A 15281-nucleotide genomic window follows, 5' to 3' on the forward strand; every position below is an offset into this window, starting at 1 on the left:
GCATCCTGACTACGTACAAACCGTTTTCTCATTATTTTCTTTGCATGGAGATCAAATACTTTTAGCCTTTACTCGATTTTTCGTGCGTCAAATTAGTGCATACGTATAATTCAATGTGATCAGACAGAGTTGTTGCTGTTTAGAATTTCTAAGGGTAAAAATCAGTTCTCTACTTAATAACATTTAAGTAGATAAACCTTTCAAAGACGCATTTACTCTTACCACTTTACTAGAAAACATAGTTTATAATTTATGTAGAGTTCTTTCGTGAACACAAATACTGAATAGCTGGTATAATATAAAATTCAGTAATCTTTCCGTCATCCCACAATAAGAAATGGAGTGGAATGTAGTAGTCATACAGAAAAGAAATCAAAACGTAACGTTGCATGAAACCCCCCTTTTATTTCTCTAACTTGTGTTATTTCCTCTATTTTCTCATAGTGGAGTTATAATTATAAATTTTCAGTGAATATACTAAAAATTATTCAAATGGTTCCCAATAATTTTTCTCCTATCATAATCGATAGAAATCAAAGAAAAATGATAAATTGTATGATTAGCATGTAAAAATTACAAGCTAGTGGTTAATTATTCAATCACCTTTTGAGATTTTCATTTCATGATTCGTTTTCGCAGATTGAGGCAGGATGGCAGACTCTATAGGATTTGCGCTAACTGGTGAAACGACGGTTTCATCAATTGTTTTGCCTTCATTCACTTCCTGGAATGGTGGTGCACATTGGATGGGCTGCATCAAATTGGTAGCTAAAACAGCTTGCTCCGCTTGTGCCACAAGATCATGACGTAGTTCTCCTAGTGCCTTGGACAAAGCCTTTGAAAATAGATGTATGGATCAAACTTTTAGTGAACTAATCATGCTACTCGTTAGTAGTTAAAAAAATAAGAGAAAAACAATAAGTACTCGAAATCGCTAATCGTCACATAATTTGAAAAAAATTCATGTCATTGTGTAATATTTCATCATAATACAAGGGCTTGCTGGGATAAGATATACAGACTAACATATCTTTTTATTTTTAGTCTACAGGAATTACTACTAAAACGGTTAGGTCACATTAAAGACAATATTATTTATTCAGAAATATAATTTGTTGCTGTACGGGCTTGTGTAGATTGTTAAATCCTTGCAGTTTACATCACGGACTGACTTTAGCTCGACAATAATTCAGAGGCGGAATGTAGTTCACAGTTTCTTTTGTCCTAGTGCCAGACATTTTAGAAGTGTTCAAGCACTTCGTTCGGGGATCAAAACCAGGACCTTCTGGTCTCGTGAAGACCGCTTGACCACTAGACAACTGATCCAGCCTGATCCTGACTAACTTCAAGAGATTCTCAACATTGCGCGAATTCTGAGGAGTCTTACCTTAGGAAGAAACGGGTGTCCAATACTTCCTGATTTTCAGTGGTTGCAAAACTAAGATCAGTTAGTGGTGTGAACTGTGAAAATGTAATTCACTTAAAATAACATGAAGAATACTATTTTAATACAATAATATTTCAACACAATGTAGGTTATCATAATACTTCAAATTTATTTGTACGATGTTTGCTCTTTAGATAATTTGAACGATATAGTCAGAATCTATCCAGTTTGATATGATTTCAGTATCATATATTAGTCATCACTCCTTGTTGGTTAGTTTAAATAATAGCGATATTTTAAAGAGATAGTTTTGGGAAATTTGCGTATTTGTTTGTCGATGAGATTCAGATACGGGAAATTCACTACATATATTTACCTTGTAACTCAATTAAAAATATTAAAAATTTATTAATCAATAGTTGATGACGAAAATATACACCAAAACTTGCTTATTCTTCGTATCGGATATAAATTAAACCATAAGTAATCAGACGTTCTTTGGAAGGTGATTATGAAATACAGTGTGTAGATTCAGACTTTAATAAATTGGGATCAACGAATCATGATTCATCACGTTAGCAAATCTAAAAGATCCTAGTATCATTAAGAATGAAGTTGTAAGAGTGGGTAAATAATTAAGTATGTAGCAAGAATTAGACTGCCATTAAGTGATTTTAGGTCTTCAGTGGTTCGTTCCTTGAAATTATTTGCCACGAAAGTCAAGAAATAATCTTTTCTCTCCAGCCAAGTATAAATAATATGAACCTATTAATTCCTCTTACTCGGATTTGTTTATCTTTTTCTAGTAGATCTGTACGTAACCGTTCAGCTAGTTGGCGTTGCATCACTGATGGTGATTTATTTGCTTCAGCTTTCCAGCGTTTAACTTCATTATTGTATTCATTTAATTTTACATTACTTTTATCTAATTCTTTTTGTAACTGTTCGATTTGTGATGTTAGTTTCATTGTTTCTTCTCTAAAATGAAGAGGAAAAAGTACTGAGTTGTCAAATAATAATTTTTTTGAAAAAAATGGTAGTCATCAAACAAAATGAAGACAATTTAGTGTAGAAAATTCTCTTTCTCGGTGACAAAAAATCACTTTTTACAATGAAAATTGATAAATTGTTGAGAAAATCTGTTACTGAAATTACTACAAACAGTTAGACAGAACTACTTATTATCAGATTATTTAAAAGTATTAGTTTTATAGCGTCAGGGGTTGAGGAGTATCTTAAACAAACTACAAATAGATTATTAACATCCACCAGTACTTTTCTTGAATCAGACATACCATTTGATTGAAAAAGAACTATCCTCATTTCAGACGTTTCTTTTCACGTCATTCCTATAGAACACGGTGATTTATTAACTACTTTATTATATAATATTCCTTCCTGTCAATTTTTATTATACTGATTAATTATTGACAAGGTAATTTCAAAAATTCTTCAGTGTTCAATTTTACATGATCCAGCATCGATTAAACTATTATTCAATCGACAACAGCTATTGAGTACAGTTTATAAAACTTGTATGATATTACAATATATATGTGAAAAATTGTTACCTATGCAAATTCTCCATATTCGCCTTCATAGTTTCAGTTTTTGTTTGGAGTTGATTATATTTCAATTGCCATAAATCACATTCTTGTCGTATGACTTTTGTTTGTTCAGCCTGACGAAATACAGCTTGATTTTGTTCATTTAACGATTCTTCTAATTCATATAAACGTTTCTTTAATTCCATTAAGTGTACATTCGATATTTCATTCCTGCCAACAGACTCAACATTTTGAGCTAATTGTAATAACTGTTCCTCCATTTTGTTTTGTAGCTGTATGGATAATTTATTTATTTAAATAAAGAAATCACAACTAAATTGATTTTGCTTTGAAAGAAGCGAAAGAATCATCTATAGTTAAATAAAATAAATGTGAACATAAATATCTTCAGGTATCTGTCAATGTTAACAGTGTTTGGCAGATCCAGATTCGTTAAAAAACAGCATGTTTGTTTCATTTTAAATAATTCTCTTAGCTTATATTAGTTCCCGAGAAAAATTTATTGTCAAATTCTAATTACTTACCAGTAACTACATTCCTACTGGTAAGTTTAGGATCAATATGGAATTACTTATCGTATACTTTAATAAAACAATGAGTTAAACTATAAATATTTTATTTTTTTGCCTGTAATATAACCATATATAATAACAATCAATTGGAAACTAAAACAAAACAGCTCTTCAGTGCATCCTGGTTTTCGACGATTATCTAACTGAAATTTAACTGATGATCTACATTACGATAATGAGTTTTATATATATTGTGTTATCAGTAAACTACCTGCTCAGCAAGTCATATAGATTGTTTGATACGGCATGAAGGATATTATGAACAGATCACTTGTTCAAGATCAGTTGTTACTGAAACTGATTGCTATTGTCAAACATTATTTTCATATTATCCTTAATAAACCAACGTCAAAAATTATAGGCAAAAGGGTAAGGCTTAGATCGATACAAATGATCTTTAAATAGAAAATTATTACGTAACAAACATCATTTATACCTACTGTGAGTAGAATAAAAAGTATTTATTAAAATGTTTTTTTTCCTATTAAACTTACTTTATTTTGTAAAATAGCAATTTCTTGATTATGTCTATCATTCGATTTTTCGTTAGCTTCATACGCTTGTTTAAGTAGCTCATTAACTCTTGCAAGACTTTCATCCTTTCCATTTAATCTACGTTGCAACAATTCCATATTAGCTCGTAAACCAGCTAATGTAGATTGAATATCTGGATTTTGTGTAGTAGAACAATGATTGATAGCATTTTGTAATTTGATATCTTGCAGATGCAAAAGTTGTAACAGTTGAGTGAGCCGCTAAAATTCCATTCAAAGTTAAGATAATAACAAGATAGAATCTAACAATGAGAATGCATTTATCAGATTGATTTTTTAAGTATCATAACATCGAATAGTTAAAAATGTTAATATGCGCTAGTTAAGTAGATTATGTGTTGAAAACTCTAGTTCGCATTAACATTAATGTCAGTGTTAGGTATTGATGTCTGATACCTTGATGCTTGAAACATTCAATCAGTGTGAACGAAAACATCCCTCAAAATAGTTGGAGATTTAAAAATTTTGAAAAACAGTCAATTTAATGTGCCAACATTGTTTTCTTCTATGTATGGAGTGAAAATATGACCGAATCAGATTTTGTGGTTATACTTACTTCATTCAGACGAATTGTTAATTATCTTTGGTATTTTCAATTATTCAGTTAAACAATGTGCGCATGAAACACATCTAAGATTCGAGTCACTCAAGTGCCTCAACAGGCCACTCCCAGAATTCATTTTGAATGACGGATAGTATCACTGATTCAAAAATATCAGGTGGATAATCTCCTTATCCCACCAGGTTAAAGAGATTAATAAAAGGATTAATAAAAGCAATAAATATGTGAATATTCTGTCTGAATAATAAATGATCTCAAAAACTAGAAATATTCAAATTTGACTATTTTGCTTCCAAATGACCACGATTGTCTGACTGTTGTAAGTACTTAGACGTCAGTTATATATACCTTTTAATAACCAAAAAACTAAACAAAACCTGTCTGTATTATTTCAGAGCGCTTTGAATTTTGAAATGTTCATTTTAACTACTATTAATATTTAAATGGGAAAACTATGTTAAAGTATAAACAGTTTTATATTCGATAATTTTGTTGTTCGATTATATTTTCCTTGAAAAAGCTTGGACCAGATTGCCAGGCGAAACGTTGGATTTACTTCAAATTCATTCGCTGAGATTTTACAAATATATATTCTTCCTCTTTAATGACTCACATTAACTCGGCGCCCAAATTTAGACGAAAGTTCTTATTTAGTATAAATAGTTGTTTGAAATTTACCGGGCAGAACCAAAGTTATGGAATATTAGACGTCTTATTAAATAATAATCTATTATAAGACAAAACTTGATAAATATTCTTTAGAAATATGAGATGGTACGACAATAGAAAAATCATAAATCTCTGTACATAAATAAAATACTTTTCTAAGTGTGGTATTTTCATTTTTCAGTTTATTCATTGTTTGATGATTATAGTCTTGAACTGATTCTTCCACACACGTAGACAATGGTTGTTCACTATTTAATGGTATAGATTTGGAAATTTCATTGAAGTTATCTTTGTGGTCGACTTGGTTACAAACAGTCTCAATATCTTCATCTGCAAGTAAATTAGGTATGGATTTAAATTCATCCATATTTTCTGTGTTAATATACTGAAAAAAAATTATAACAAGAAAAGGCAACAATGTGACTTGTGAAATAATGATACCAAAATAATAAAATTTACTGATTACACAAAATGTCAACAAGCGACAATAATTTAGATTAGTATGGTGTAAGTTCCTTTATTTGTCAGGCTATATACAGAGAGAATACGTTTATGAACAACAGTTTTGTCTTACATTTATTATACTTTGATTATCTTCCAGTAAAGATAAAAGCTGCTCCTGTTGAAAATGGTAAACACATTTGTCACCATTCTTCAAATGTAGGTATGAGCGATAATCGCATTATGATTATTAATCTCAAATGAATATCAAAATTCCTTTGACATTAATAAGTGCTTCATCACTTGACCTTTGCTGTAGAAATAAGAGATTGAAACAAAATAACGTAAATCAAATTGTGGGTGGCCCTAAAAAGGGCCTTTACTCGGTCTCTTAACAGTGCAGATTTTCCTGAAGGAAGGCGTAACTTTGAGTTGGTTATAGCGCCGCACATGGGACAGTGTACTTCACGTACGTGTGGTTATGGGTCGTAAGCATAAAACCAATGAAACATAGCCTCGCATGGACAAAAAACCCAAGCAGCTTCATCAGCAGTTTCATGTGGAGGCTGTGCAAGATGACATATACCACACAGTCTGTTGTAATGTGCATGTTCTTCAGTGTTGATGTCTCGTTCCATGAACTCTTCGGAGTTAATAGAAACTATTTCCTCCTCGTCATTACTGAACGTTTCATCCAAATCGATGTCGTCTTGATAGTTGGTAACTGAATTCTGTTGGATAAAGGGCAATAGAACATGAGTGGAAGTGATGGCCTTGGTGTACAACTCCGTAGCTGCAGATAAGTTCAACGACGTTGGAGGCATTCTACCGTGAACAACTTGATAAGCACTGTTATACACCAAACTGCATTGTTCTTCGGACATTTGCCTGACTAAGTCATACAACGATTTCTTGACGCTTGCCTGTTGTAATTGGATTGGGAAATAATTATCAATCGCAATAATGGTTACGTTACTGTCCGACTGCACCCACCTGTCACAAATGGACTGTGTGTTCACTTCAGTATTACTGTGTGTGCAATAGGCCAAAATGTGATGACATGGCATTCCGTTTTCAATATAAAAACTACAAGAACAGTTTATGGTATTACGGGAGACCGTGTAAATGCCTGTAGCGTCAACAGCCGTGAACAAATCCACCGACATTACGACCTCAGTTACAGGAGTGTGCAGGTGCCGCTTCGGTAGTTGACATGCAGCTGGTGTCAGTCGTTCCTGAAGACGACGTATCTGTGGCTCCCGACCGATAATTGTTTTATTGCGACAGTCAGGTGTATACTTTTGAAATCGTGCTTCCATCCAATATCCAGTGCGAAGTAGCACACTGAATATAAATCTCAACACAGGTGTTCTATTCACTTTATGCATCTTCAGAATTCGATGAGTTGTCTCAACGAAGTCGGTATTATTCTGTTGAAGGAGAGTCGCTGATGGTCGAAAAGCATTTAACCACTTTTGTTTTTTGGGCAGCAAGTGATCTCTCACATATCGGTAAACGTTTCGTCGGATGTTTCGATTAACGACAGATAATGGTTAAAACTACAAAATAATGTTATATAGATTTTGATTCACCTTTCCACATTTCGAGTGAACATCAGACGAAAGAATAGTTGTATAACTTCAGATCGTAGCCTCTACAATGACGGTAAAGGGGTTAATGTCAAGGAACGAAAAACTTACCCTCTTTATGACATTACGAATTAGGTGCACACGACACTAAATGTGGTGGGAATTTGGATATGCCTGCGTGATAGCAGCATCTATTGCAGGTGAATCATCTGTCACAATGCCTACCACCTCTCGATTGTTAGTTGGCCGGCAAAAGAATGACAGGAATTGAGAAAGCAAAGTCGATGTTTCGCGACTTATAAATGCAATACAAACAGGTATTGCCATAAAATTCATTTCCAGTGCCACTACCTGATATAAATATAAGTTCTCGTTATTGGTTTTGTACGTCCCGTCAAAACCAACAACATCAGAAAAACGAGTTGCCAAATCCATTTGATCAGCAGTTGTGAAGAAAAAACACAACAGACAATTTTCTTCTTCTAATTCGTAATCGCAAAGCCCACCTAACGACGTGATGTGAGCTTTTAATTTGGCGTAATCACCTATCGTTTACAATATACATAGGCACATTGCTTACCAGGAAGGTTGGCCTGTGAGAACACTCTGTAGCGCATATTAAAAATATCTTGAGCATTCAGACGCTTTCCATAAGTTTGGTAAGCAAAGTGCTTGATATCGAATGCTGCTGTCCTAGATATCAGGAGCGGTCGCACTGTTTCAAACTCAGCCTCCGTTAACATGCGCACCCAAGAATTACTGTTGTACCTCAGGGAATTGCACTTGTGATTGTAATGCACATTCCCACGAACAACAGTCCAGTAACCTTCAATAAACTTACAAAAGATGAAGGCCGGACATTGAATGTTGATGGAAGTCCTTCGTGAAAAAAATATAATAACACTAATCAAATTACCTCCTTCGTCTAATCGGCTGTGAGTAAACGCTAGGTGTTATACGGCCATTTCCCTAACATACAAATTTAATATACGATTCCCGATCTCTGTGGAAATGAGAATCACAACATAATGACAGTACGTAGATCTTTCATAAGTTCTGATTGCGCACTTTAACTCTTCAATTGATTGGAACGATACGAGATACAATGTATTCAAGAATACGTTCTCCGTTTCTGTGACAACGTGAGAAACGACAGAGCTTGTACATGGTACGTTACTCTCCTCCATAATTTTTGATTAAGATGTACTCTGTCGACAAGTACTGACATTTTATAACAATTTTAAGACATAACTAACCAATTATAATGAATTTAAAACTAGCCATTTAATTGGACGAAACGGGATGAAAAAACCTTTTTAAAGGGGTGAAAAAAAATTATTAAAAAAAATAACAAAAATGGCCGGTCGTTTAATCATATTCGTAACAATAGTTTACAAAGAGGGAGAAAAGAATTAAATTTCAAAAGTGTCTATCTCGTTATTTCAGTTGAAAACTACTTATTTGATTGGTTTGGTGTAATTTATGGTTTATTTCCAATAAAGACGAACATGATAGTCGAACCAATGAAACAGCCAATAGACAGTAAAATTTAATAAAAGCATTTGGTTTACTCAATGACGGTTCAACCAAATTGACAACCATCTTTTTTAAAAACGAATATTTACCTAATTCAGTAATGTAATTATTTTAAAAAGATTCACAAATTACTACAGTTATTTGTTTTTCGGCCAGTTGTCATTCTCATTACCTTGAACAGGTTATTAGGTAGATTCCTATGGATATAAAAATCGACCTTCAACCTAATTTTTTTTATGAAATCAAATAGATCTAATTCGCTAACAAAATGAATATTTTTATTATTTAGTGGATCATTTGTAAGCTGTAACCACATGATTAATATTAAAATATTTCGCAAAGTTAAAAATGCAAGTACCACAGAACATAAGAACATTGTTTGACCACATACATTAGATATAGTGTTTTTTTCTATGGCACATTCTAATTCAGCTTCACGTTGTTCCCACTGGATTTCACGTTGATCTAATTCTTTAACTAAACGTGAATTTTCTAATTCCAGTTCATTTAACTGTTTTTCTTGATTTTGTACAATTGATTCTAAATGGCGTACTTTTTCCTTTAACCGTTCAACCTATTTAAAAAATTAAATTAAATTAAAATAAATCAGGTTTAAAATGTTAGCAATATTTAAACTGAAAGTGGACATAAATATTCACTTTCTAAGTTGTTATTAGGTAGGTGTTGTCATTGTAATAGGTTTGTAATATGATTACATTAGTCTTTAAACACGTTGAAATGTATACGTAGCTGTGAAATGGTTAACTTGCAATCTTCTATGTTGTAGCCAGATTTTAATTAGTCAACATTTATTTCTCCATGGCAACATTATTTTTCATGAAATGTACATCTAAGAACATTTACAAACAGATTTTCTGAAGAAAAATTATTTCTTTGATCCGCTCAGTTTTAAAATAGGGCAAATTCTACAAAACAAACATCGGATACTGCTTATTCGATACTTTGTGCTCTAATATTGATTTACATTTAACGAGTATGTTGTGGAGTGAAACTGCTTGAGGAAAGAATTTGATACCTGCAATAAGTCTACTTTAACTCCGCCTGTAGCTCTTCCAGAGTTACTGCCGGTCCCAAGCCCGGGTAAAGAAGGAGGGTTGGGCATGGGGTTAGCGTCCCCATCCCGTAGAAAACTAACTCGCTAAAAAAACGCTTACCATAAAAAATTATTCAAACCATTTAAACTCTGCCCTGAGAGTTAGAAGGTCTTCATTTAGAAGAATTATGACGCTTCATGGTGAAAGACGAATTCCTTCGGAAGCCACGAGGCCGATGCCCCTTCTAACAACCAGAACAACAATTTTTATAGGTACATGGAACGTACGGACAGTGTAGGAGACCGGGAAGACCAGTCAAATAGCAACGGAAATGAGGAGATACAACTTGGCAGTATTGGGAATCATCGAAACCCATTGGACTCAAGCTGGACAACAAAGGCTAAATACGAGAGAGATGCTGATATACTCCGGTCACGAAGAGCAAAATGCTCCACACACTAAGGGAGTTGCTCTAATGCTGTCCAAAGTAGCACGAAATACACTTGTAGGATGGGAGTCTCACGGATCCAGAATCATCAAAGCATCATTCAAAACAAAGAAGGAGGGCATCACAATGAATATTACTCAATGTTATGCACCCACCAATGATAGCAACGACGACATTAAAGATCAATTCTACGAACGGCTGCAGTCAATCATAGAGAAGTGCCCAAGGAAGGACCTCACCATTCTGATGGGAGATCTAAATGCCAAAGTCTGAATAGACAACACCGATATGAAGATATTATGGGACGACATGGACTGGGTGAGAGAAACGAAAATGGAGAAATATTTGCAAATCTGTGTGCATTCAACAAATTGGTCATAGGAGGGACAATATTTCCACACAAGCGTATACACAAGGCTACATGGATCTCACTGGGCCACACTACAAAGAACCAGATAGATCATATCTGCATCAATAAAAAATTCCGAAGGACAATGGAAGATGTGAGAACTAGGAGAGGAGCAGATATAGCTTCAGATCACCATCTAGTTGTGGCCAATTTAAAACTGAAGCTAAATAAAAACTGGACAACTGGACAAACAGCATTACAAAGGTTCAATACAGCCTTCCTTCGAGATACTAACAAAATCAACGAATTCAAGATAGCTCTCAACAACAGGTTCCAAGCCTTTCAAGATCTACTGAAGGAAGAAGAAACTACTATGGAGGACAACTGGAAAGGCATCAAGGAAGCATTAACTTCAACGTGTCAAGAGGTTCTGGATCTAAAGAAGCACCATCATAAGGAATGGATCTCTATACAAACACTGGACAAGATCAAAGAAAGGAAAAACAAGAAGACAGCAATTAACAACAGCCGAACACGAACAGAGAAAGTCCAAGCACAAGCTGAATACATAGAAGCAAACAAGCATGTGAAGAAAAGCATTCGAGCCGACAAGAAGAAATACATGGAAGAACTAGCAACGATGGCGGAAAAAGCTGCTAGAGAAGGAAATATGAAACACTGAAGTCAGACATCGAAGTAACTACAAACATGCTTCACCTTCTATTCAAAAAAATTTGGGAGGAGGAACAAGTGCCGATGAACTGGAAAGAAGGACACCTCATCAAGATTCTAAAGAAAGGAGACCTGAGAAATGTGAAAACTTCAGAGGAATCACACTACTGTCATTACCAGGGAAAGTCTTTAACAGAGTTTTGCTGAACCGGATGAAAGACGCAGTAAACGCCCAACTTCGAGATCAAGAAGCTGGATTCCGTAAGGATCGATCGTGCGCAGACCAAATTGCGACACTACGGATCATCGTCGAACAATCAGACGTAAAGGCGAGGATTGGCAAAGCAAGGGACGCATTCCTTCAGTTGAAGAACATATGGAACTCAAAACAACTTTCAACCAATAACAAAGTGAGAATCTTCAATACGAATGTCAAGGCAGTTCTACTGTATGGAGCTGAAACTTGGAGAACTACATCAACCATCATCAAGAAGGTGCAAGTATTTATAAATAGCTGTCTACGCAAGATACTCAACATCCATTGGCCGGATACCATCAGCAACAGCCTTTTGTGGGAGAGAACAAACCAGCTTCCATCTGAAGAGGAAATTAGGAAAAGACGATGGAAATAGATAGGACATACACTACGCAAATCGTCAAACTGCATCACGAGACAAGCCCTAACCTAGAATCCTAACGGAAGGAGGAAAAGAGGAATGCCAAAGAAGACATTACGTCGGGAAATAGAAGCAGATATGAAAAGGATGAATAACAATTGGGAGGAGCTGGAAAGGATTGCCCAGGTCAGGGTTGAATGGAGTAAGTAATAAATCTACTTTGGTGCTGATCATTTTAGGCTAGTTGAGACGAAATAGCTGCTCAGCGCTTCCTGATTTCCAATGACTGCTTAACTAGTCAATCCGTGATGTGAAACGTGATAGTTGATCATTTGTTGATTCGCTTAGTGATTCTATTTATTAGAAGATCGGTTAGAAATGTTTTTAAGATGACACATGTAGCACAGGACCAAAATATTTTGTGATTACATTTTATTTTCTCTTAAGGCAAAATATTTAGCAATAAGACAATGTAGAAGCAAATACAATATTGATTATTTATTTACCTATCTCTAAAATGATGTATTTAGACCTGAACAAGCTATATTTCTTAATGACTTAAGCAATATTTTAGTGTAACTCAGAAAGCAAAAGATATAGTACATAAATACTTTCTTCAATTTCCTGAGAAATACATGCGTAATTTGTTCAACACAAAACTGGACACAATGGAAATTGAAGTATTATCTCTTGGAATTAAATCCCTCGTTTTGAATAATAGATATGCAAACACAATATAAAAACCTATACCATAAAGCTGCTAATTTGTAGCTTATTGATCAATATAAAAATAGTTGGTTTGAAGTCGAGCTAACTCATACTGCAAATCAGTATCTAATTTTCTCTATTTTCACATTCAGAAATTTTGACTAAGGAACATAAGTCAGCACTGAAGAATATACAAAAGAATGATGGGATTTTTGTATTAAGACCAGAAAAGGTTCAGATGTCTTCAAAATGAATCGAAATGACTACATTTGGAAGATGTTCCAAGTTCTAAAAGATGAGTCGAGATTTCAAAATGTCTCATCAGAAATTTCATACAATTGGTTTCTTTTATGAATTTGAATAAAGCCAGAATAAACATTGATGCAGAATAATATGAATTCATTATATTTCGTGGTTTTTCATAAGCTGCTTACAACCATATATGTATTAAAAGTTTACACTGAAGTAAGATATAGTGTGAATCAGTTGACATAGATGAATGAAAATAATTAGAATCATAAAGACTATCAATATATATATATATGGAGTTGGAATTAAAAACATAAGAGTTAATGAATTCATATTATTCTTCACTAATATTTGTTCTGGCCTCATTCATTTCAAGATGATATATCTGAGCGAAATTCCTTCATAGTGACTGAAGTCGGAATTAAACATCTTGAACAACTTCTAACCAAGGTGCCTGATTGTTCAACTGATAATTAATTAGAGGCAACAGGGACATGCCTGTTTTTCGTGTGTGATCTTCCTAAAGTCCTCAAATCAAATATCTTCAACCTGTAATGTTAATGACAATTTCACCGTATCATAACGATTGAACAGTCAAGAAAACCGTATTCAGAAAAGAAATATGAATAGAGGCAACAATTCGATTGTAATAGTTTTCGTCTTGTTAGCCACAAAGTTTGTCTAGTTAAAACTATTTTTATTAGCATGTATTAAAGAGTGTCTTCTAAAAAACAAATATCCGAAGAAATCTCTTACGATGTACAGAAGAATGTTTATGGAAAGTCCTAAACAAACAACTGTTGTCAGAAAACATGCCTTCATTCAAAGGCGCGGAAATTTTGGACAGGATTGATAAAATGTTTAAAGTAGCGCTAAAGAGAATCGTCCCTGAAGCCCAACTGTTTTTTATTTCTAACACCTGATGTTTCTTAAACATATCAAAAATTCCGCTGACATGAATTCAATACGTTAACTCGAATTTTTTGTCAACTAGTTACTTTTCTCATTTGTTTTTATTCATCATCTGTTGGTTATCATCCATAACTTCACTCCCTTCTTCTTATGATTTCATCTTCAATGCATAAATACTAATCAACCCTAGTTATCTTAATAATTATCTAGTCTCCTCTTCTTGTTTCTTATGTTATTTTGAAACAACCTTCGCTGATTTTCTTTTGATAATATTACTGACGCAAAGTTAGATCGTTTGTGGCTGATGAGAAGCCTTGAAATAGTATGAATGAATGTTATTCTGCAAATCATACTCTTCTTTTATTTAGATAATAAAACTACAACGCGGCTTAGTTTTGACTAAACATAAGGATAACTATTTAATTTTAAGGTATGAAAGACATGACTTAGTTTAAACCAGTGAACAGAACGTTGCTGAAAACCTACAAGCTCTGCACGAGCCGTCAGATATCTCATAATGTATTATAATTCAGGTGAAGGATTTCTGAAAATATTTAAATTTATAGATTGAGTTTGTCAGGAATCCATATCGAATGAAGCACCTCAGAATTTAGGGACAATGGATAACTGACTATCCCGAATTGGGGACTCCTCTGAAGCAGTCTATATCAAGTGAGTTTTAGTGGTTTTCTGAAAATCCATCCCGAAATTGTTTATGAATGAGTACACTATAGCTTGTAACAATTTTTTCAAACTAAGGGGTGTTTTTATCACTGACTTCCCTTTTTTGACCTGAAAAGATGTTTTTGTGCAAACATACTGTGTAATCAATCAATTTTTCAGTTAATCGGTAGAGAGGCTAATGAATGAAATTATTTAAACAGATTATAATACCAAAAAAATATTACAAACCTGACGACGTTGTGTTGATTCTGAGACTCGTAATTCACTTAATCGTTCTTGCCAATCTAATAATTTTTTTTCCAAGTTTTTATTAATGTCATGATTTTTATGTTCTTCATTATACTGTTTTAAGATATCCTGAATATCAGATGTCAACTTTTTTCTTTCTTCGTAACCTTCAATGATAGATTCTTTTTTGATTTTATCATTCAAAGCTTCATCAAGAGCCAACTGGATGGATATACATTTACGAAGTGTTTCGGTTAAACGGAGGGATAATTTTTCTTGTTGGATGAGTGGAATGGAACCTGCATATCTTTGACGAAGTGACTACAAAAATGAAGGTAAACCAAATTCCAAAAAGTGGTTGAGATCACTCTAACAAATGTTGTAGTATGATATACTAAAAATCATATAAATTGAACGTTATTTGAAAGTAATGGTAAATTACCATTCCAGGATGACCATAGATCATGTTGATGGTCTGACA

The 15281-nt window shown here is 33.8% G+C and overlaps 1 protein-coding gene across 2 annotated transcripts in view; it reads right to left on the bottom strand.

Annotated features, from left to right (window-relative positions):
- The window catches only part of MS3_00003100 (uncharacterized protein), an 85874-nt gene that overhangs the window by 44977 nt on the left and 25616 nt on the right, over positions 1-15281 (bottom strand). The window contains exons 16-21 of one of the 2 annotated variants that reach the window (XM_051210799.1): positions 14801-15121; positions 9270-9452; positions 5464-5697; positions 4022-4282; positions 2170-3227; positions 604-835 (exon numbers count right to left, since the gene is read on the bottom strand). In XM_051210799.1, the coding sequence (XP_051070819.1) occupies positions 2955-3227; positions 4022-4282; positions 5464-5697; positions 9270-9452; positions 14801-15121 (1272 nt within the window). In that variant the 3' untranslated portion in view covers positions 604-835; positions 2170-2954. Of the gene's footprint in view, positions 1-483; positions 836-2169; positions 3306-4021; positions 4774-5463; positions 5698-9269; positions 9453-14800; positions 15122-15281 lie in introns of those variants that run through there. The other variant, XM_051210800.1, reaches the window with a different exon arrangement.

The sequence above is a fragment of the Schistosoma haematobium genome, chromosome ZW (assembly GCF_000699445.3).
Source record: "Schistosoma haematobium chromosome ZW, whole genome shotgun sequence".
NCBI lineage: Eukaryota > Metazoa > Platyhelminthes > Trematoda > Strigeidida > Schistosomatidae > Schistosoma > Schistosoma haematobium.